This window comes from Lontra canadensis, unplaced genomic scaffold, assembly GCF_010015895.1.
Source record: "Lontra canadensis isolate GAN:19392208 unplaced genomic scaffold, GSC_riverotter_1.0 scaffold9, whole genome shotgun sequence".
Lineage (NCBI taxonomy): Eukaryota > Metazoa > Chordata > Mammalia > Carnivora > Mustelidae > Lontra > Lontra canadensis.
In genome coordinates, this window is record NW_022631003.1 from 946,518 (window position 1) to 971,567 (window position 25,050).

The 25,050-nt window shown below is 35.6% G+C and overlaps 1 protein-coding gene and 1 pseudogene across 6 annotated transcripts in view; one reads left to right on the forward strand and one right to left on the reverse strand.

The window, feature by feature from the left end:
• The window catches only part of METTL25 (methyltransferase like 25), a 148,050-nt gene that overhangs the window by 17,991 nt on the left and 105,009 nt on the right, over positions 1-25,050 (reverse strand). For 4 of the 6 annotated variants that reach the window (XR_004382317.1, XR_004382316.1, XM_032854663.1 and 1 more), the window contains exons 9-11: positions 17,109-17,202; positions 2,133-2,207; positions 1,489-1,560 (exon numbers count right to left, since the gene is read on the reverse strand). Coding sequence is in view for 2 of the 6 variants with exons in the window: in XM_032854663.1 (XP_032710554.1) it covers positions 1,489-1,560; positions 2,133-2,207; positions 17,109-17,202 (241 nt within the window). In the remaining 4 variants the exon portion in view is untranslated. The remainder of the gene's footprint in view (positions 1-1,488; positions 1,561-2,132; positions 2,208-17,108; positions 17,203-25,050) is intronic. The other 2 variants (XR_004382318.1, XR_004382319.1) reach the window with 1 other exon arrangement.
• LOC116866062 lies at positions 11,910-12,821 on the forward strand (annotated as a pseudogene).

Genomic DNA, 25,050 nt, shown 5'->3' on the forward strand with positions numbered 1-25,050 from the left:
GAAAGATGAGTTAGACTATATACTGTAATATTAAAAAAAGAACATAAAAAACAAACTATGTAAAAGAAAATTATTCTTTGTTGGATGGAATTAACATTTATAATTTCACCTCTGTGGAAATAAAGAGGTATATAGTTAGTGAAGTACAAGGTTACTCTTTGCTGCAATTGTGAAAAATGAAGTGGTCAAAAAAAATTGGGTATTACGGAAACAAATTATTATATGATGAAACATTATCCAGCTTCTGTAGTATATTTAATGAGCTGGGAAATTTTTTGAATAAAATGAAACAAATTATATGCAAAACTATACTTATAATTTGATTCCAATTTTAATTAAAGCAGGCATAGTGTGCTCGTACATATATGTGTAGCATATATATATTAGAGAAAGGCACTAGAAAACATATCAAAAATTTAAATGAATGCTGAAAGATGAAATCATTTTTAATTTTTTTATTCTTCATTTAAAATCTCTAACAAATATTACTCTTATAATAAAATATTATTTATATTATTTAAAATGTTACTATTTAAATATTTAAAGTATTAACAAATTAATATGATTTCTATCACTTCATTACCAATCTATTAATCTTCATGCATACCATTTACTTATTTTATTTACTTATTTTTTTACCACTTATTTTATTTAGGTCAATGGAAATTGTTTTGAAAAGGGACATAAGGAGTACCTAGTAAAACAGGCCTGATTCTGTCACCTACAAATTTGGAAAACTAAAATTTCCAGTGACTCTAAGTTAGTTGACAGCTTAAGAAAGTAAACAAATCCAAATATTTAAAAATTGCCTTTTTCCATAAAAATACGAATTAGAACAAAAGCAAATTTATTAAAATTCATTTGTTCCAAATGGCCTGCTGAAGAAGTAAAACTACCCACTAATACTGAATCCATGTGTGGGTTTAATTTAAATAGTTCACATAACTATTTTGATCACAGCTAGAGTAAAATCTGCAAAAAAGTATTTTCCCTAAAGATAACCAAGAAAACAATTTTGGGGGGCATTCAACAAAGGTAAAACAAACAAGACTGTGAAAAAAAAAGTAATTTGCACTGATCAGAAGAAGTTTTTATACTGTGGAGTGTGTATGTCCAAAATCCAAAAGTGATTTAAAAGGTAAATTCTTATAAAATGAAAATATACATACTATCTTTTATATCTGGCCTTTATTAATTTTAGCTATACATTATGTCATATATGATGGTTATATGTACTGCCTACTGTATAGGAATTACCATACAATTAAAAGAATATAAACTTTTATAAAAGAAGCCTTGCTGAAAACATCTGTTGTACATATGTTTATGTTTAAAAAGAGATAGAATGAATATTTAAACTTCAAAAATATAATGAGAAAAATTATCTGACTAGTTTTCGGTCAAAGAAACTTACTCTAGATATAAGTGGGTCCATTTACTGGATTTTATGAAGACATTTATTATGTTTTTTAAAATATCATAATTTACCTGTTCTTTTAGGTAGCAAAGTCGATCTAGAAGAATCAATGCCTCTATACAAGGAGCCAGAACAACTTTCAACTAAAAGAAAGAATAAGATAGGATGGTAGAACTTAAAACAACAACAACAACAACAAAAAAAACCCACCTTAACACTTATGTTCAAGAAAATGTATCTACAGAAATTTATGTAAGGCCAAATCTCCAATACCAATTGTATATCTTCAGAAAATGAATACTGCAGAGATGAAAAGTTTTTCTTTAATGATCGTAGGAAAAGAATGTCGTTTGGATGACTCTGAGGTAGAATCCAAAGGCAGTCCTACATACGTGATAGAGAGCTTTCAAAGGTACTAAAAGTAAAATTCATTAAAAGGAATGCTTGTGAAATAACTGCATTGAGACCAATATGTGTTCAAAGAACTCTGAAATTTCTTTCTGTGCATTTATGATACACTTTAAGAGAAATCTACCATGTGTTCTCTTTATTACATTACTGACACCTAATATAGTTCTGAAATAGGAAATGATCCAAAAGGGTTTTTCTGCAGTAAGAGAAAAACAACATTGGTTGGTCCCATAATAAAATTTAATAGAACCCTATTCAAGTCTAGTAACATATCCAATTTAATAGGTTTAATTCTGAGATTTACCATATTAAAAGCTTCCAGCTCATTCATTCTAGGCTTATACTTCTCGTAGTAGTCCATTATAACTTTTTCTGGCAGCTTCAAGATAAAACAACAACAAGAAATTTAACAACAGTTAAAAAAAGTTTTTCCTTATCAGACATAACCCCTAAAGTAAAATCAACATAACAATTTAAAAGAAACCTCGGTGTCTGAAGAACTCTAAGGATACGCATGAAGCAAGTCAATATAACAAAGTTCTTTCATTGATATCTTCTGTACCTAGTTTATTTAGCATACCATAAATAAAATCAGCAGTAACAACCTATTACTATTGTTTAATTTTAGTAAATAGATGAAATATTTACTTTCACTTGTTTCTATGCTTGGAGTACACAGGAGCTCTAAACAAACATTTTTTTCAGTAAAGTTAAAGATTTAAAATGTTGTATCTATATGTCCTAAAGAATAATCTTCAAAGGCAACAAGAACACAATAAGGACATATGTTCACATTTAAGGTAATTTCCTCTAACATCCACTTAACAACCCACCAACAAGCATTACTTTCCGATTTTTCTCCAAAACACAGAATGCCTTATAGTACACTGAACACTTGGGGTTCGCAGGCCACTTTTAAAAATACATGTGCTTCTGTTCACACCAGCTGAACTTTATCTTTACTGAGTCAACTGTATTCATGTATAAACTTGATATAAGTATTACACAACTAATGAAATACTAATGCAAAAGCAGAAGTTTTTTTTCTATAAATTGGATGCCTTTTTGAAAGGCATGATAAAGGAAAGTCATCAGAAGAAACTGCTGTCAAATTACATACGCTCAAAACAAATGAAAGACTGGATGAAAACAAGTAAAAAATCCGAAAGGATTTGTATTTAGATTTTTTTGCAGATGTCTAAATGACTTTATTATTTTTTTCAAAGCCTTTATTCTTTTTCTTACTGCATTAAATTTCTTTTGAACTTCGAAAGTACAAAAAGGTAACAGTGAAAAGTTTTTGTCTCAATCAATTTCTAGTGCAGCCTTGCAGAAAAGATTTCTCCCTTGATACAGAACCCAAGCAGATTATACCTCCTTCTCCCAACCCTTTTTAAAATTTTGCCCATTTTTCAATCAAATGACTACCTCCTGAACCAAATTTTTGCACTAGCGTATACTGAACTGAATCCAGGCCTGAACTTCAAGCCAGCAGAAATTCTCATCTTACAAAATTGTGTGTGTGTTTGAATTAGAGCTTTTATTTGGTCTTTACTTCTCTCCCGCCTTCTGAGATCAGCAGTTACAGGACACCTCAGAACTCACACTTTCTTTAAAATCTTGCTTCACCAGCACATTGCTTCCTATAAACATGGTTTTTCAATGTGATTCCATGGGTTCTCCAGTATTCTTTGTTTTTCTTTTATGCTAAATTGGGAAGCACTACCCTGGTCATCAACTGCATTTCTTCCAAACTAGAAATGGTTGACTTGGCTCCTCCGCATATTCCACTTTAGAGAACTGTGTTCTGTTGGTTTTGTCGGTGATTTGTGACCCTTGGAATTTTCTCTTGGTATCCTGCATTCATAACACACAGGATTTGAGATTAAACACGCTTTCTGATTTTGTTAATGAAGGAGTTTGTGTTTTGGTTTCTATTTGTTAGTTTTGTGTGATTCTAAAAAATAATGGAAGTCTGTTGTTTAAATGAACCAAAGCTGGACACTGGAGACTGATACACTGTTGTCAGCTAAAGTCCACACTATCTCAGCCAGGTACTCAATGTCAACATCAGTGATGGTAAGTTATATTAACAGATACACTTGAGGGAAGCCTGGGTGGCTCAGTTGGTTAAGGCCCAGGTCATGATCCCAGGGTGGTAGGATTGAGTCCCACATCTGGCTCCTTGCTCAGTGGGGAGCCTGCTTCTCCACCTGCCTGCTGTTCCTCTTGCTTGTCCTCTCTCTCTGACAAATAAGTAAATAAAAATCTTAAAAAAAAAAAAAAAAGATACCCTTGATGTGACAGGAACATGGTACTCTATCTCTATGGTCTTCCTCTCAGAAACCTTTAGCTCCAGTCCAATTATGAGGAAAATAACTGCAAATCCAAGTGAAGGAACATTCTACAAAATGTCTGATCAGTACTCCTCAAAGCTCTCAAGGTCATCAAAAACAAGACAAGTCTGATGAGAAACTGTCACAACCAATAGGACTAAATGCAGTGTGACATCCTGGATGGGACTGTGGAACTAAAAAGGCATTAAGTAAAAACTAAGGAATTCTGATTAAAATAGGGACTTCAGCTAACAACAGTTTATCAGTCTACAGTGTCCAGCTTTGGTTTACTGGTTCTTGTGCATTTGCCCTTAAAATGTTATTAGGTGTGCCTTTTATATATAATATTGACATACTGTTTTTGATCTCAATTTGAAAGTATAATTGTTAATTCTTGTTTTGTTTTTTACCAAATGTAATGGCTACAAATCTGTACAATCATAAGTTACAGGACACTTCATTATTAATAGTATGCTCATTTTCAAAGATAATTTGAAGTTCTTTATAATATGATGCATAAAAACATATCAAAGGTAGGGCCTTAAAGAAAGGATAAATTCTCAAGGGTGTACAATTAAAAGGAGAAAAACATGACACCAAAGTCACCTCGCTAAGGACAGCTGCTGGAATCAAGTATAAATGTACATTTGAGCCTCCTGATAGCTAAGGCAAAAAAGAAGTAAGATAAGTGTTCTCTGGAGGAGATTATCCTATCATTAAAAATTAAATTATCATGTAGATTGTTATATAACAGAACCTAGATAATATGAAAAAGTTTTGAAATATTGTCTTTATTGAATGTTCAAAAATATCCTCATACAAAATACATTAAGACTCTGAATGCCTCTAAAACCTAAGCCCCATTTTAATGTGTTTCTGCCCTATCACTGCTTCAGGAAAGACTCCTAGGCTGCAACTTATGTAAAAATCTTCCTGCAGGTAGAGTTTCCCCCATTCTACCTCTCTCACCTTATTTGATTTAGAGTGTTTGTTTATAAAAACTCTACCCAAACAGCTGCGAAAGCAATCAAATGAATCAACTAGATCCTCTTTTTCTGGGTCAGGGAGAGAGTAGGCTGTGCAGTGAGGGGAAGTGATAAAAGTGATATACAAAGTTTGCTGCAGGTGGAAAGCAGAGGCATGAATAAATAACTTATAAATAAGCAAAAATCTGGAGAGAAAATTTACCTAGAACAGAGAGTGAAATATGTTAGTGTAGAGCTCTCATTAACAAAACATTCTGAGAAGACTAGGCTGTATATCACTTTCCTAGCTTTTGTGAAGCCAAGAGATCTCAGTCTTTCTTTTAAGTATATGTATTCCTAGAATAGCCTCCCACGAATTACTTAGAAAACCTGAGTATATCTTTATTTTTTGCAATCAAATGACCACATATCTTCCTTCTTAAAACCATAATAAAAGCAAACAATTTAATCGTAATTCTGATAATGCATCCCTACAAGGATGACTTACTGTAGGCATAGGGTTGTAAATAGTGGAATATAGTTCCTCAATGATGTGGATTGATACAGAGATTTATGACAACATAGACAGATCCAGAGGGTATCATACTAAGTGAAATAAGTCAGACTGAGAAAGAAAAATACCATGATTTCACTCACATGTGGAATCTAAAAAAACAAATGAATGAACAAACAAAAAGCAGAATCAGACCTATAAAATACAGAGAACAAACTCATGGTTTCTAGAGGGGAGGGGGATGGGCAAAATGGGTAAAAGGGAGTGGGAGATCCAGGTTTCCAGTTATGGCATGAAGAAGTCACTGGAATAAAGGTGGGATGTAGTCAATGGTATTGTAATAGTGTTGTATAGTGATAGATGGTAGCTACACTTGTGGTGAGCACAGCATAACATATAAAGAAGCTGAATCATTATGCTGTATACCTGAGAGTAATAGAACATTGTGTGTCAGCTTTACTCCTATCAAAAAATTCAAGAAAAAAAGATAGGGGCTGGGTATCTAGAATTTGGATGGGTAGTATGTGCATTAAAAGTGGGGAGGGAGGGGTGCCTGGGTGGCTCAGTCGTTAAATGTCTGCCTTCGGCTCAGGTCATGATCCCAGAGTTCTAGAATCGAGCCCCACATCAGGCTCCCTGCTCAGTGGAAGCCTGCTTCTGCCTCTCTCACTCCCCCTGCTTATGTTCCCTCTCTGGCTGTGTCTCTCTCTTGTCAAATAAATGAATAAAAATCTTAAAAAAAAAAAAAAGGTGGGGAGTGGGATTCAGTTCAAAGTTCTTTACTGTTACTGAGGTAAGACCAAGAAATCATGGGGCATTCATGAGATAGTACAGGTAATTCATCTGCAGCTGCTGTGGGGTTCAAGGCCACATTCTGAAGTAATGAGGCTTAACTGAGATAAAATTAGAAGGTATAATAGGTGAAGGATTAGGGTTTTACCATTAAGAATTAGAACTGTGCTGAGAATCCAAAAAACACACTGGACAGGTCACATAATCTCTAGTTCATGAGAAGGGGGAAAAAAAAGCATGAAAACTGAACAAAGGGGAAAACTAGAAATTTAAAGCCTGAAGAGGAAGCTGTGCTGCACGACAGTGATGACATCAGGGTAACAGAAGCAAAGGCAAGGATTTGAACAGTGTTCTGGACAAATCCTATCTGCCGCTATGGTTAGACTTCTGAGGTCTGGATTTGCACTTGGGAAAAAAGCTCATGCACTTTCTGATTTCCAAACAGGACTCCCTCAAAAGTTCCCCCAACTCTTTAGTACTTACCTGACTGCATGAAAGGAACTGCACATGTGCCTACAAGGAGGGCCAAAAGTTTCCTAAAGAACTATCTGAGCTGCTCAAACACTTGAACAAAGTGCTGAAAGTCATAGTCTTACCACATACATCAACCTGTTCTGCTAGATACAAAATATAGAAATGACATTCTTGCAAGAAAATAAAGGCTTCAATTTTCAAGTCTTCAGAGCTCTCAGATCCTGGTATGGGAAATCAGAACTACTGAGTTTCTGGAAAAGGGAATAAATTACTACACAGTTCCCTGAAAAGTGATCTCCAAATCACTGGCCTATGATTTCTTTTTCTCCCAAGGTCCACTGAAAGTTCAGGATAACCTTCCAATTAATGTTGTTCTGAACTTTTTTCTTCCCTCCTTCCTTCCTGAACTGGAAGAACTTGGCATACAAACATTATACAAGATGTTTTACATCCATGGTATTTTTAACTACTGACAATCTATAAACAAATAGTAAAGAGATGGTCTGCTATGGCACTTAAAAAAGAATTATGAAGAGACGCCTGGGTGGCTCAGTGAGTTAGGCCCCTGCCTTCGGCTCAGGTCATGATCTCAGAGTCCTGGGATTGAACCCCACATCAGGCTCTCTCCTCAGCTGGGAGCCTGCTTCCCTCTCTCTCTCTCTGCTTACCTGTCTGCCTGCTGGTGATCTCTCTCTCTCTGTAAAATAAATAAATAAAATCTTTAAAAAAAATTACTAAAATGGGATCCTTCACAGCTATTTTCCAATAGGAAAAAATCAAGTTCATTAAGGTATGAATTCTAATGTAGAACACCTTTCTATAAAGAAGCATTAGAAAAGATGGTCTAAGGAGTACCTGGGTGGCTCAGTGGGTTAGGCTTCTGCCTTCAGCTCAGGTCACGATCCCAGGGTCCTAGGACTGAGCCCTGCATTGGGCTCCCTGCTCAGTGGGAAGCCTGCTTCTCCCTCTCCCTCTGCCTCACCCCCTTGCTCATGCTTGCTCTCACTTTCTCTCAAATAAATAAAATATTTATTCTTTAAAAAAAAAGATTTTATTTATTTATTTCACAGAGAGAGAGAGAGAGACAGCAAAAGAGGGAACACAAGCAGGGGGAGTGGGAGAAAGAGAAGAAGGCTCCCCACTGAGCAGGGAGCCTGACTCAGGGCTCAATTGCAGGACCCTGGGATCATGATCTGAGCCGAAGGCAGATGTTCAATGCCTGAGGGACCCTGGTGTCCCATAAATAAAATTTTTAAAAAAGAAAGAAAAAAAATGGTCTGAATATAAACTATACTGATGTTCTACATGCTTGCTATACTGTTTTCCTAAAATGTAGAATTATAGTTACAAAATATGGACAATGATTAATATTTTATGTAAGGCAAAAGGATGCTTGATTAGTAGGTGAGGAATCTGTCTAAATGTGGCTTTTGACAGCTGGTAGCCAGCAACTTTGGCAGGTAAGTCACAGTCAATAGGGGTGATGAGGTTAGTGGCAGCACAAAGGTACACTTGTATCAGACTGAGAGGCAGGCTTAGGCTGGGCCACAGTATCTCCGAGGAGAACATCTAGTAAAGGCCTCTAAAAAGACCTGAAACGATTTCTGTCCTTTACCAGAAGACGTTTATCTTCTCTAATTGGCTCCCACCCTTCTCAATATTAATGCAGGCTAAATTTTAATTCTCCAAAAACTTTTGTTGTTTTTACTTTATGTGAGGTTCACTTCCTTTGGGTTTAGTGGTTTCAGGTTTCCAATTTTTTTTTTTTTAAATTAAAGCTTCAGAAAGTGCAACATTTATATACCCATTACGTAGATTCACCTATCATTACTATTTTGCTACATTCATTATAACCATCCATCCATCCATCTTTATTATTGTTATTATTGCTGATCCATTTGAAAGTAAATTACAGATGTCATGACTCTTCATCCTTAAATGCATCAGCAAGTGGATTCTAGGAACAGGGTATGCTCTTACACGACTGCAATAATCAAGTTCAGTAATTTAACAATGATCAAATATTATTATCTATTATATAGTCTATGTTGAAATTTCACCATTTGTCCTAATAATGCCTTTTATAACCTCCTACCCTTTAAAGATATTTATTTTTTAAAGAGTATTTTTATTTATTTATTTTTAAGAGAGATAGAGAGAGAGAGGAAAAAAACAAGTGGGGGAGGCAGAGAGAGAAGCAGGCTCACCAATGAGTAGGGAGTCTGATGTGGGACTTGGTCCCAGGATTGTGGGATCACGACCTGAGCCAAAGGCAGACACTTAATCAACTGAGACACCCAGGTGCTCCCCCACCTTTTTAAAGCATCCAATCTGGAACGGGGCTTTAGTATCTCTAGTCACATTTAATCTGGAACAGTTAATCAAGTCTTCTTAGTCTTTCATGAAATTGATATATTTTTTAAATTGAAGGATTGGCATACCATATGCTATTAGTTTCAGGTATACAACATAGTAATTTAACATTTATACACATTACAAAATGGTCAGCACAATAACTCTAGTTACCACTTGTCACCATATGAAATTGTTATAATTTTGACCATATTCCCTATGCTATATATTACACTCCTGTATCTTATATATTTTATAACTGAAAGACTGTGTCACCTAATTCCCTTCAACTATTCTCTGCATACCCCTGTTTCCTTTCCCTCTGGCAACCACCAATTTGTCCTCTGTATCTACAAGTCTGTTTCTGTTTTGTTTGCTCATTTGTTTTTTAGATTCCACATATATAAGTGAAATCATATGGTATTTATCTTTCTCTGACTTATTTCACTTAGCATAATACCCTCTAGGTCCATGCACATTGCAATTGACAAGATTTCACGCTCTTTAATGGTTGAGTTATATTCCATTGTGTATATATACCATATCTTCTTTATTCATTCATCTATTTATGAACATTTAGGTTTCTTCCGCATCTTGGCTACTGTAAATAATGCTGTGATGAACATTGTGGTGCATATATCTTAATAGTGTTTTCACTTCCCTTTTTTTCCAGATAAATACCTAGAAGTGGAATTGCTGGATTGTATGGTAGTTCTACTTTTAATTTTTTTAAAAGATTTATTTATTTTAGAGTGAGAGAGCTTGTGTGTGAGTGGGAGGATGGACAGAAGGAGAGAATCTTTAAGCAGACTCCCCACTCAGCATGGAACCAAACTTGGGGCTTGATCTCACAACCCATGAGGTCATGACCTGAGTCAAAACCAAGAGTCAAATGCTCAACCACTGAGCCACCCAGGCACCCCTATTTTTTAATTTTTTGAGGGACCTCATATTGTTTTCTACAGGGACTGCACCAGTTTGCATTCATACCACAGGGCACGAGGCTTCCTTTCTCCACATCCTAGCCAACAGTTTTTTATTTCTTGTCTTTTTGATGACAGCCACTCTAATGGGTATGAGGTGATATCTCATTGAGGTTTTAATTTGCATTTCCCTGATGGTTGGTAATGTTGAGCATCATTTCCTGTGCTTGCTGACCAACTGTATGTTTTCTCTAAAAAAATATCTATTGAGATCCTCTGCCCACTTTTTAATCAGCTTGTTTGTTTTTTGTTTTTTGGGTTTTTTTGGATATTGAGTTGTATGAGTTCTTTATTATTTTGGATATTAACTTCTTATCAGATACATCATTCATGAATATCTTCTTCCACTCAGTAGGTTGCCTTTTCCTGATGGTTTATGGTTCCCTTCATTATCTGACACTGACATGTTTTGAAAAGGTCAGTTACCTGGGTGTTTTCTCATGAGTAGATTCAAGTTATGCATTTTTGGCAGGAATGTTATGTAAGTGATGCTGTATCTTCTTCAAAGCACTGCATTATGAGGCAGATGATGTCTGTTTGTTTATTACTGGTGATGCTAACTTTGAAGGTTTATCTACTTTTTGAAATGAATAAACAATCTGTGGTAGGTACTGTGAGTCTGTGTAAATACCCTGTTCCCGCACAAATATTTTACCCAATGGTTTTAATCCCTTGATGATTCTCCTGTGAATCAATTACCAATTACTATGGTGGTCGCAAAAAGCAGCCAGAATTTACTTATGGGCATAATGCACATGTCAAAAGAATTCAATCTGGGACACCTGGGTGGCTCAGTTGGTTAAGCAGCTGCCTTCAGCTCAGGTCATGATCCCAGCGTCCTGGGATCGAGTCCCGCATTGGGCTCCTTGCTTGGCGGGGAGCCTGCTTCTCCCTCTGCCTCTGCCTGCCATTCTGTCTGCCTGTGCTCACTCTCTCTCCCTCTCTCTCTCTCTGACAAATAAATAAATAAAATCTTAAAAAAAAAAAAGAATTCAATCTATATCACTTATGGATATATCAACACATGGAAGAGTTCATGAGCTCTCTACCCTTGTTGACTTTCCTGTGGAGTAATTCCTGCGCTCTCACCCATATTTAAATCACCTGGTGCTTATTCTTAGCTCTGATAAATCTCTGATTTAACATCAAAAGATCAGTTTACTTGGCCTCTCCAAATGTGCCTATTCCTTTAGCCTCATCTCTCACTGCTCCCTCTTCTGCTGGCTTTGTGTTCTAGCAATGCTGAGTTCAGAATCATGTTTCTCACATTGGTGTGTGAGATGCACAGGCAACCCCTACTCGGTACCTGCAATGAATTCCTTGTTCCCTACTTGCCCACCTTGTCTGTTTGAATTCCTATACATTCCTTCAAGACCAAACAAAGGCATGACATATCCTTTGTGAAATCTTCCCAGGCAAAATGAGTTACTCCTTTCTCTGTGCTTCCATCCTACTTTATATATGTGTCTACTATTGTAGGTTCACCCTTTACTGTAACCACTTATTTTCTTTCTAAATGGGTTATATCTTAATTATCTTTACAGCCCCAGAGTTTACACTGTTCTTGACACATGGGAGATTTTTCAAAATAACTGTGTGGATGAATAACTAAATAATTTTGGTCTCAAAAGTTTTTCTTTTGCTATTCCATTTTGGAAACATAGTTAAGAATATTTTTCTAAACTATTCTTTATTGTTCTTTCTTATCTTGAAAGATGGCAGGTAAAAAAGCTGAGAAGAAACCTGAAACCAAGAAGGCTGATCCAGGTGGCAAGGTTAAGAAGGGTAACCTCAAGGCTAAGACACCAAAAAGGAGAAACCGTGTCCTAGTCAGAGGAATTGGCAGGTATTACTGATCAGCTATATATTGCAGAAAGGCCATATATATATATATAAGAGGAAGTATTCAGCAGCTGAATTCTGGGCTGAGAAGCAAATGAAGGAGAAGGTTCTTGCTACTGTTACTAAACCAGCTGGTGGTGACAAGAATGGTGGTATCCAAGGTTAAACTTTGCAAAATGCCTAGGTATTACCTGATTGAAGATGCTCCTTGAAAGCTGCTGAGCCACAGTAAAAAACCTTTCAAGCAGCATGTGAGAAAACTGTGAGCAAGTATCACTTCTAGGACCATTCTGATCATCCTCACTGGGCGCCACAGAGGCAAGAGGGTGGTTTCCCTGAAGCAACTGAGTAGTGGTTTGCTACTTGTGACTGGACCTCTGGCCCTCACTTAAGGTCCTCTGTGTAGAACACACCAGAAATCTGTCATTGCCACCTTCACCAAAATTGGTATCAACAGTGTGAAAATCCCAAAACATCTCACTGATGCTTGTTTCAAGAAGAAAAAGCTGTGTAAACCCAGACTGCAAAAAGGTGAGATCTTCAACACAGAGAAGGAGAAATATGAGCTCACAGTAGTGCAAGGTTGATCAGAAAGCTGTGAACTTGCAACTTCTGCCAAAAATCAAAGCTGTTCCTCAGCTTCAGGACTATCTACACTCTGTGATTTCTCTCACAAATGGAGTTTATCCTCAAATTGGTGTTCTAAATTTCTTACAAGGAACCTAATTAAATAATTGATCCGGGCGCTTGGGTGGCTCAGCTGGTTAAACCTCTGCCTTCAGCTCAGGTCATGATCCCAGAGTCCTGGGATCGAGTCCCACATCGGGCTCTCTGCTCGGCGGGGAGCCTGCTTCCCCTCCCCTCTCTGTCTCTCTGCTTACTTGTGATCTCTCTCTCTGTCAAATAAATAAATAAAATCTTAAAAAAAAATAACTGATCCATTAAAAAAATAAATTATCTTTTACTTACTTCCATTAAGGTTTTAGGTTAGTAGTTTTTCAGCTCTACCCATTCCATAGCATCCCCATCAAATCACCAGTTATTGTCTTTTACTTCTCAATATGTGAAATGAACTTCAATTATTTGAGTATTCATTATATAACACACAAGTTCTAGAAAATAAACTTTACAAAGAAGCAACTGAATGTTATAAGAATTTTACTCAAATGTTTCATTCTGGGGCTCCTGGGTGGCTCAGTGGGTTAAAGCCTCTGCCTTCGGCTCAGGTCATGATCCCAGGGTCCTGGGATCGAGCTCCGCATTGGGCTCTCCGCTCAGCGGGGAGCCTGCTTCCCTCTCTCACTCTCTGCCTGCCTCTCTGCCTACTTGTGATCTCTGTCAAAAAAAAAAAAAAAAAAAGAAACTTGGGGGAAAAAAAGTTTCATTCTAAGAAATTCATTCATTATAAACAGTTTACTTGTTGATGCAAAGTAGTTGATGTTCTGCCACAATTTATTGTTTTCAGTGGTTATATAGAGATAGGCTTAACTTTACTACAGAATCTAAACACTCTGCTTAAATAGACCTATATTTTATACTGGGCTGAAACAATATTTCTATAAGCAGTTAGAGCTATACAAATGAAAGATCAAGGAGGGGACTGTTTTGAATAAAAAGTTTTCAAAATATAAGAACAGAATCACTGATTTTTCCCCACTTCCTCTCTCTGTGTTTCTTGGTGTAACATGTAAAATGCCATTTAAAAAAATATATGGGGTTTATAATGGAAAATGTTAGATGACTGCAAATTGCATCACTGAGATGACAAAATGCTTGAAGACAGTGGACCTCAACTGGGTGTGGGGAGTGGGGATTTTGCCCCCCAGGCAATTTTTGGCAATGTCTGGAGACTACCCCTTTTATTTTAATTAATATATTTTTTTAATACCAGTGCTGTGCTACTGTCGACGTTCAGTGGGTACAGATCAGGGACGCTGCTGAACATCCTTCAATGCGCAGGACAGCCTCCCACAACAAAGCCTTATCCAAACGGCAATAGTGCTGCCAATTCCTGCTCTGAGAGAACTGTCCAATGCTGTCTTTCACAACTGACTACAGGCATGATGGACTAAGCTTTTAAGCTGAGCATAAGCCACTTAGATATCTAGTGCATGGAGCTCTGGTTTCCTTTGGAATGATAATTTGTTTGGGAATGTTTTCCGTTTACTTCCATACAGTTAACATGATTTCTTGTAACTGAAAATATATCCAGAGCACATTAAGAGATTTTCTAGATATTTTATAACTACATAGTTTTGAGTATTAAGAGATTTGCTGAAAAAGATTAGAAACACATCAAGGCATTCACCACACACCCAACTATATGTTTATCAATAAATGATAATAAATTTAGTCAAAGATCTTTTAAGTACTGTGGTATATTTAACATTTTAAACTTAAATGGTTTTGATATTTTTCAGTGCTTACTTTTTACTACTTGCATGTGAAAATTAATTTCATTTTTAAAATGAAACCATACACAAACTTCTTTTTACTGAGCTTGTCAAAACTTTAATTTGAACATTGATACTTCATGATGTGGGAGAAAAATATTAGGAGTTTGTATTGGATCAAAAACATAACTTTGGTTTTGTGCTCTTTCCAACAACTTTGACCTGACATAAAACTTTCTCAATTCCTCTTGCTTAAAATTCAAACGAAACCCCCACTCCCAAAGCACCTACTCATCTGTTTCCTACCTTTCACCAGTACATGCTTTTAAGTATTTGTTACATTGTTATTACGTAGTTCTGTACCTTCCTCCCCCAAAGTGTTCCACCTTGGGTTTCTTGTTCCTTTTTGTCTGACATATTTGCTCTTAATGAGCTTAAACAGTATTATGAAAAAATCAGTAGGGCATTACTACTGCCTTTATTAACTAAGACAAAGAATAATTTAAGACTAATTTTGCATGGTGATACCTATGTACCTTAGTCTTTTTTTCTCTTGTTTTACATTTCACTTCTCAGTATAGTGGTTGAGGTTTTGATGTTAGCTGAATCTGTGCTCAAGATCCACCTTTACTATTTGCTGGCCCCTTGACCCTGGGAAAATGACTTGCCTTTTTTTATACCTCTCTTTCTAGATCATTACACTGGGGATAATGATAGGATCTACCATAAGTGTTTCTGTGAAAACCAAATGAGATAATGTTGTGATGTTCTTAGCACAATAACTACCACACAGCAAGTGCTTAGTAAATATTAGTTATTAATTAATATTCCTATCAGTGGTGCCTGGGTGGCTCAGTTGGTTAAGCATCTGACTCCTGGTTTAAGCTCAGGTCATAATCTTAGGGTTGCCTTGCATCAGGTGACTGACCCTCACATCAGACTCTGCATTCACTGAGGAGTTTGCTTCAGATTCTCCCTCTCCCTGACCCACCCCCTGACACCCTACTCTCTTTCCCTTAAAAAAATTCTTATCAGTCATATAATAAGTGCATGAAGGAATAATTACTATGGTTATTAAAGACAAATTTGGAAAGAAAGCTATCAGGAAGGATAAGCAACATATTTTTCTGGATTTTTGCTGTTTAGTTTTTGGCAAAGGATAATATATTTTTAGTTTAAGTAAAAACTTAGCTCTTCATCTGTGAAAATAATGCTTAGGTCTGTGTTCTTGATATTACTGCAATATATAAAATTGAGATATGGAATAAAGATGTACATTAAATAAGACTGGAAGGAAAACCAGTCTGATTTATTAAAAATATTTTTTAAAAACCCAGAAATAAAATAATCAAGATAAAAGTTGTCTATTCCCATTCATTTATGTAAGACTAGAAGGATTTTCATTTGGTGACTAAATAAAAATATTGACAAGAGTCATATCAATTGTGTTATTACTGGTCAAACGTATATAAAGATCAGAATAATAAAAACTATACATAAAGCATAATATTATTAAAATAACATTAATAAATAATATCCTAATATATATCTATAATATATAATAAAAACTATATATAAAAATGAAACAAACTAATACTATCTTGCTTGCATTTACTATGTAAAAACATTGTGCTTGGTATTTTATACATATTACCCATTTAATCTCACATCATAGAAGTTCGAAATGCTTTTGAATAGCCATTTTATAGAGGAGGAATCTGATTAATAACAGTTTAATTGCTTTAAATAATAAAGCGACTGGGAAGTAAGTGAAAACTGGTACACTAAATAATACCCTTTAGGGATTCAGTGTAATCATACCTGTGTTACTTCTTCAAGAAATCCATCTCATTCCTTTAACCACCTATTTTATTCTTTATTTCAGTTTATAATCAATTCAAAATACCAGAGTGGGGCACTTGGGTGGCTCAGTTGGTTAAGTGTCCAACTCTTAATTTCAGTTCAGGTCATAATCTCAGGGTTGTGAGATGGATCCCTGTATCTGGCTCCACTCTGGGCATGACCTACTCAAGATTCTCTCTCCCTCTCTCTCTGCCCCTCCCCAGCATACAAACAAAAAACCCAGAACAACAAACAAAAAACCCAAAATACCACAGTGGTCCAAGTTCAACTTAATACTTTGGTAAATAACTCTGAATTGAAAGTTTATTTTTTTCTCAGGGTTAGAATATTTATTACTACTAGCCAACCAGCTTACCATTTTACCTTCAACATTATGTTCTCAATTATTAGCTTGGGCCCCCTCTATGATGTCACCACCTTCCAGGATTCTCCCATTCAAAAAGGCTTTTGAATTTAAGATTTTTTATTTTAATTAGTTATACAGTCTTTAAATAAATGCAGTTTATTGTCTTATTGCTCCTGCTTTACTTACAATTTCCATTTGTTCTGTTACTTGCTTTTTAGCTGTTTTGGTTTGAGAACTGGTACATGGTATCTGAATAAACCTAAGGAGGAGTCTCTCTAGAGATGTATGATCTCAGTATAATTAGACGTTTTTCACAAATGGGAGAAAAGTAGAAGGTAAATTATTTTGTATCATCTCAATTCATTACTCCTAGAAGTTCTCCTGTTTTGTTTTTTATGAAAACAACAATCATATACTGACCTTGGACTCATCTAATCCAAGCTTCTTTAGAGACTTTCTGACATAGTCTGGAAAGGAAGAGGATTTGGAATAAATTTTACCAACGTGCCGATCACTGCAAAATAAAAGTGAATCACTTTTTAGTTTTCCCAATTTAAGTTACAGATGATTTTAAATTCAATCATGAAATATTTTTAAATACTTCCTGCATATATGGCACAAGCTTCAGATTTGACAAAAATGGAGTAATATTTTCGTAAATATTTTAAAATTACTTATATTATAAGTGTTTAAGATTATAAAGTGTTTAAGATTATAAAGTGTTTAAGATCTGCTTCTGAGAATTCCTTCAACATACAGCAGTGGAAAACAATATCTGAAGACAATACTATGAGAAAGAACTTGTAAACTTACAATATTAAAAAGCTTAATTTTTAAAGAGAACTATAGATCTTTCGAAAGTTTCCATTATGCCACAAAACACATTTAATTTTACTGGCAACATTATAGTGCATATTTCACTGCAACACCTGCTAATGATGGCGATAATTCAACAGCTATGCAAAGAGAACTCCTTCAGTGCCAGCCATTAAAGCCCCATATGCTGAGTTGAGTCTGACTTGATCTCATTTATGCCCTGCAGATTTTCACCACAGTTTAAACAAAATATCATCAGATGGTTTTAAATTTAAATAATGAAATGCTAGACTATCACATCACACAATTTTGGTTGCAACTGAGGTAGAATATAGAAAAAATTAAAAGAATAAAAAACTCACCACTTCCAAGTTAGCAAAAACAATGAATAAAACCTCACTTACTACTTCTGTTTGTTTGATTCAGGAGTACAGGTCTGTGATTCATCAGTCTTATACAATTCATAGCACTCACATACGCTCCCCAATGTCCATCACCCAGACACCCCATCCCTCCCACCCCTCTCTACTAAAGCCACTCCCAGTTTATTTCCTGAGATTAAGATTTCCACTTATCACTCTTGGCAGTATAAATATTAATCCCTCTAATTAGACATGAAGGTCTATCAATTCTTCTTTTGAAATATATCTCAAATATATTCTCTTAGCTCCATTTCTAGATGGCCACCTCAATTCCATTTAAGATTACCACAAGTCCTAATTATTATAGCTACTTATTATTTAAGCCTGAAGTCTGTCCTCTTCATTTCTGCCTGCACTGTCATATTTTCTTAGAGGAACATTTTTATTTACTACTTCCCTGCTCAAAGAGCTTTCAATACCTTTGCCATTTCTTGGGGTAAATTTGAAACTCCTTAGTTAAGTGATCAGGGCCCACTATTTTCTGGCTATTCCCACACTTTCCCATTATAATCCAGAATTCAGTTTTTTCTACTCAATGTTTCAGACTGTTCACGACAGTTATGTGCTGGTGAATTTGCTTATTTACTCACTTCCTAACAGATTTCAAGGTTCTTCACTCTCTTGTTCAGTTCAGCTCGAGTCCCCTATACAAACAAGTTCAAATTATGTATTCTCTTTGCTAACATGACTAGCAACAATCTTTTCTAGTTTCTATAGCCTGAATCCTTCTTCATTTGTTATTTCATCATTGCTTCTAAATAATAGTTGTTGGAATAAGTTCCAGGAAACAGAAATTACATCTCTTATAAGTTTTTGTGTAATTCTCAGTTCCTACACATACTTATGTATTTTATGTGTAACAGACACTATATAATAAGTATGTATATCTTCCTTACTATAGGTAGTGAAAATAGAAGCAGTAAGACCATTTAGGAAGTTATTACAATAATATAGAGGAGAGGTTTAAATCAGGGTGGTGACCTTAAGGATGGGTAGAAGTAAGAGAATTTTAGATATATTTTGATGGTAGAGACTATAAAAATAGTTGGACTGTATCTAGGCAGTGTGAGAAAGAGAGATGTCAATACTGCCTCCAAGATTTCTAGCCTGAGCAATGGGAAGAATAAGACTCTTAGTAACTGGACTGTAGTTTGGGATACATCAGCATATAGATGGTATTTAAAGCCATGAGCCATGATGAAATCACCTAGGTAGTAACTACAGATTAAAAAAAAGAAGAAGAAGAAAAGAAAAGAAAAGAAAGGGGCACCTGGGTGGCTCAGTGGGTTAAGCCTCTGCCTTCGGCTCAGGTCATGATCTCAGGGTCCTGGGATCAAGCCCTGCATCGGGCTCTCTGCTCAGCAGGGAGCCTGCTTCCCCTTCTCTCTCTCTGCCTGCTGCTCTGCCTACTTGTGATCTCTCTCTCCCTCTGTCAAATAAAAAAAAAAAAAACTAAAAAAAAAAAAAGCACTCTAACAATTAGAGCTTTGAAAGAAGAGGAATCAAAAAAATAAAGCAAAAAGAGAGAGAGAGAGAGAGAGAAAAGAAAAAAGGTATCTTATGAAGGACTTTGCTTACATATGAGAGAAAAAGGACCATCACTTGAGTGTTAAATTATGTAAAATACTGATGAGGGCCAAGTAAGATGTCTGAGAATTGACAATGGGATTTAGAAACATGGGTCATTAGTGCCCCTGAAAGCATTGTTTGATGGTGATGGAATTCTGATTGGAATTCAAGAGCAAAAGGGAAAGAAATTGGCAGCATCTTCAAGAAATTTTCCAGTAAAGAAAAGAACAGATAAAAGATAGTTGAAGGGGAATATGGGGTCCCAAAAGGATTTTCAGAATCTATGCTCTTAAGCACTATGATACATCATTTTTCATTTAATAAAACTAAAAACTGGCCACTGAGGAACTCACTAGGTGGTAGAGCAGTAGAAACAAATGACTAATTGTACTATCAGGTTCGATCAGAATTGCAAAGTCCTATGACTTTGATACTATGACACTGATTAAGTCCTATGGGAGAAGAGGGTGAGAAGAAGAAAAGAAAGATATCGCAGAGATGTCTTCTAAACTGGGTTTTACCTGCCAGAAGCTATGGAAGGAAAGGGTGGCAGAAATGGGGAGGATATTCCATGTAGATAGAGGAACTCCAAGGAAATACAGCAGATTTAAGGTTAACTGCATGGGAAATGATGAATAATCCAGGGTGCCAGGACAGTGTGCATGGGCAGCTGCTTCGGGTGCAGAGGGAAGAAAAATGGGGTGATGGGTTAGGCTGCAAAGGATCTTAGTGACAAAGCAGAAATGGCCTTGAATGCCTTAATAAGGATATTTTATTGTTTGAACATAAAGAAGAATTATCAAACATTTTGAAGTTAGAAAAGTGACGTGACAGTTTCTGAAAGATAAATGATAGGACTTGAAGAACAAATTTAAAGAGAGCCCTCTGTCAGAATAAAGTACGGTCAGCATGCTAAAAAGGAATTAGTATTCTTTCGTTTAATAAAAGTGAATGCAGTAGATCTAATTAAAATTCTACTCAAGTGAATCCAACACCACCCACACGCTTTTCCAAAAATACAATTGCAAGAACATGGTTTACATGTAGCACTTTCCAAAGAGGCAACATTAGTGTAGGAAATTTTAGGAACATGTGAAGTAGATATATACTAAATAAATGAAAACAAGCACATGCAGGACAGAAAATGACAAAATCCAGTTTCTCCATCACTACAAAATACTTATAAAATAAATTATTTTGTGCCTTTTTTATGCTAATAGATACTGAAAGACTTGAGATCCACAACATAAAATTTTGCTGAAAATGTTCTTCAAACTACTCTTTAAATTTACAAGACAGACTTCCTAACTTCAATTTGGCAACACATTATAGATTAAGTAACTAGTTTTTTTTTTTTTTTTAAGATTTTATTTATTTATTTGACAGACAGAGATCACAAGTAGGCAGAACAGCAGGCAGAGAGAGGGAAGGAAGCAGGCTCCCCGCTGAGCAGAGAGCCTGATGCGGGGCTCGATCCTAGGACCCTGAGACCACGACCTGAGCTGAAGGCAGAGGCTTTAACCCACTGAGCCACCCAGGCGCCCCTAAGTAACTAGTTTTAATTTTATGAGCCAGTTATTATAATCTGGCTTATAACTTTTCTATTTGATTATAGAAAAATCAAAATGAAATTATGTAATATATAATGATATCAAAAATTGTAATATTTATTGTACAGCTATATACCATACTTATTATGAAAGAGAATAACTGAGTAAAGTGTATAAATTTCCCCTGCTTTCTAAGTGTTTGAAGAGATTTTTATACCATGAAATTCCTTCTTTGATACTTTATTCCTCTTAGAAAGTTTCCAGATAAGGACTGATTATAAAATCAAGAGTTTTCTATAAATTATTGAGTTTGAACATAAATGTTAAATGCTCAATCACAATTAAAATTAATAGAGTAAAATGGTATTATTTAAGTCCATGAAAAAGTTTACTTCTCATCTTTGGCTATAAACAATTACACTTCAACTTTTAGAATAATGTTTCAGATATTCTAAAACTGTGTGTCACTTGCACATTATTTTAGTTAACAAGAAAATACATTAAGCAAAATGAGAAAGAAGTAATTAGGTAATCTTATTTTCTGTTTCTAGCAGTTATACTTTTTTAAAAATTGAGGTATACTTGACATATAACATCATATGAGTTTCAGGTATACAAGGTAATGACTCAATTTTTGTATACGCTGTGAAATGATCACAAGTCTAGTTAATATGCACCATACATAGTAAGAAAAACATTTTTTTTTCTGCTGATGAGAACTTTTAACATTCGCTCTCTTAGCAACTTCCAGTAAGCAATAATAGTAGTATTTTTAATAAACAACAGTCATCATGCTGTATATTAAATACCCATGACTTACTTATTTTTTAATTGAAGGTTTGTACCTTTTGACCCTCTTTACACACTCTGACCACTTCCTACCTGCCTCTTCTCTGGCAACCACCAGTGTGTTCTGTGTATCTTCTAGCTTGCTTTTTTGTTTTATTTTGTTTTATGTTGTTTTGATTCGTTTTGCCTTTTTTAGATTCCACATATAAGTAAAATCATATGGTATTTGTTTTCTCCACCTGACTAATTTCACTGAGTATAATGATGCCCTCAAGGTCCATCCACTTTGTTAGAAATGGAAGATCCCATTCTTTTTTATGGCTGAGTAGTATTCCATTTGTGTACGTGTTTCTTTATCCATTCATCCATCAGTGGACACTTAGGTTGTTTTCGTATCTTGGCTATTGTAAATCATGCTGCAATAAACATAAGGATGCAGGTGTCTTTTTGAATTAATGTTTTCATTTTCTTCAAATAAATACCCAGAAGTAAAATTGTTGGATCACATGGTAGCTCTGCTTTTAATTTTTTGAGGAACCTCCATACAGTTTTCCATAGTGGCTGCACCAAATTATACTCCCACCAGTGCACAGGGTTCCCCTTTTTCCACATCCTCACCAACACTTGTTATTTCCTGTCTTTTTGGTAGCACTCATTCTAACAGGTGTGAGGTGATATCTCAGTGGTTTTGACTTGCATTTCCCTAATGATCAGTGAGGTTGAATATTCTTTCACATGCCTGTTGGCCATCTTAGGTCTTCTTTGAAAAAATGTGTATTCAGGTCTTTTACCCATGTTTTAATTGGATTGTTTGTATTTTTGCTATTGGGCTCTATGAGTTTTTATATATTTTAGATATTAACCTCTTCCTTGGTTATATGACTTGCAAATGTTCAGCATGTTGCCTTTTCATTTTGTTGATCATTTCCTTTGCTGTGTGGAAGCTTTTTAGTTTTATATAGTTCCACTTGCTTTTGCTTTTCTTGCCTCTGTTTTTGGAATCAGATCCAAAAATTCACTGCCAAAACTGATGTCAAGGAGTTTATTGCCTATGTTTTCTTCTAAGAGTTGTATGGTTTCAGGTTTACATTTAAGTTTTTAATCCATTTTTGAGTTAGTTTTTGTGTATGGTGTAAGATGGTAGTCTAATTTCGTTCTTTGGCATGTGACTGTCCAGGTTTATTGAAGAGACTATCTTTTCCTTATTGATATTCATACTGCCTTTGTCATAAATTAATTGACCATATATGCATAGGTGTCTATCCATGAGCTCTCTATTCTGTTCAACTGTTCTAAGTGCCTGTTTTTATGCCAACACCATGTTGTTTTGCTTATTATAGTTTTATAATACAGTTTGAAATCAGGGAGCATGATGCCTCCAGCTTTGTTCTTCTTTCTCAAGAGGGTTTTGACTACCATTCCATACAAATTTTAAGATTATTTTCTATTTCTGTGAAAACTTCCAATGGAATTGTGATAGGGCTTGCATTGAATTTGTAGATTGCTTTTGGTAGTGATCATTTTTACAATATTAATTCTTCCAATCTATGAGCATTATTCTTGAATTTCTTGCATCAGTATCTTATAGTTTTCAGTGTACAGGTCTTTTGCCTCCTTGGCTAAATTTATTCTTATTTTATACATCTTGATGCAATTGCAAATGGGGTCATTTCCTTCTCTGATAGTTCATTGCTAGTGTGCAAAAACTTAATGATATTTAATACACTGATTTAATATCCTACAACTTTACTGAATTCAGTTTTTTCAATACTTTATTTTTTTTAATTTAAATTTTTCAGTGTTCCAAGATTCATTGTTTATGCACCACACCATGCAATACGTGCCCTCCTTAATACCCACAACTAGGCTCACCCATCCCTCCATCCACCACCCTTCCAAAACCCTTAGTTTGTTTCTCCGAGTCCACAGTCTCTCATGCTTCATCTCCCCTTCTGATTTCTCCCAATTCACTTTTCCTTTCCTTCTAATGTCCTGTGTTATTCCTTATGCTCCACAAGTAAGTGAAACCATATGATAATTGACTCTCTCTGCTTGACTTATTTCACTTATCACAATCTCCTCCAGTCCCGTCCATGCTGATACAAAAGTTGTGTATTCATCCTTTCCAATGGAGACGTAATATTCCATTATATATATGGACCATATCGTCTTTATCCATTTGTCTGCTGAAGGGCATCTTGGTTCTTTTTAGTTTGGTGATTGGGGTCATTGCTGTTATGAACAATGGGGTACAGATGGCCTTTCTTTTCATTACATCTGTATCTTTGGGGTAAATACCCAGTAGTGCAATTGCAGGGTCATAGGGTAGCTCTATTTTTAATTTCTTAAGGAATCTCCACACTGTTTTCCAAAATGGCTGCACTAACTTGCATTCCCACCAATAGTATAAGAGGGTTCCCCTTTCTTCACAGCCTCTCCAATACTTGTTATTTACTGTCCTGTTAATTTTGGCCATTCTAACTGGTATAAGGTGGTATCTCAATGTAGTTTTGATTTGACTCTCCCTGATGGCTAATGGTGATGAATATTTTTTCATGTGTCTGTTGGTTATTTGTATGTCTTTGGAGAAGTGTCTCTTCATGTCTTCTGCCCATTTTTTGACGTAATTATCTGTTCTTTTGAGTGTAGAGTTTGAGGAGTTCTTTATAGATCTTGGATATCAGTCCTTTGTCTGTAGTGTCATTTGCAAATATCTTCTCCAATTCCATGGGTTGCCTCTTTGTTTTTTTGACTGTTTCCTTTGCTGTGCAGAAACGTTTGATCTTGATGAAGCCCCAAAAGTTCATTTTTGCTCTTGTTTCCTCTGCCTTTGGAGACATGTCTTAAAAGAAGTTGCTGTGCACAATGTTGAAGAGGTTACTGCCTATGTTCTCCTCTAGGATTTTGATAGATTCCTGCCTCATATTGAAGTCTTTTATCCATTTTGAGTTTATCTTTGTGTATGGTGTAAAAGAATGGTTGAGTTTCATTCTTCTATACATAGCTGTCCAATATTCCCAGCACTATTTATTGAAGAGACTGTCTTTTCTACCGGATATTTTCTCCTGCTTTGTCAAAGATTATTTGACCATAGAGTTGTGGGTCCGTATCTGGATTCTCTACTCTGTTCCACTGGTCTATGTGTCTGCGTTTGTGCCAGGACCTAAGAAAAAACCACAGCTAATATCATCCTCAATGGGGATAAGCTAACAGCCT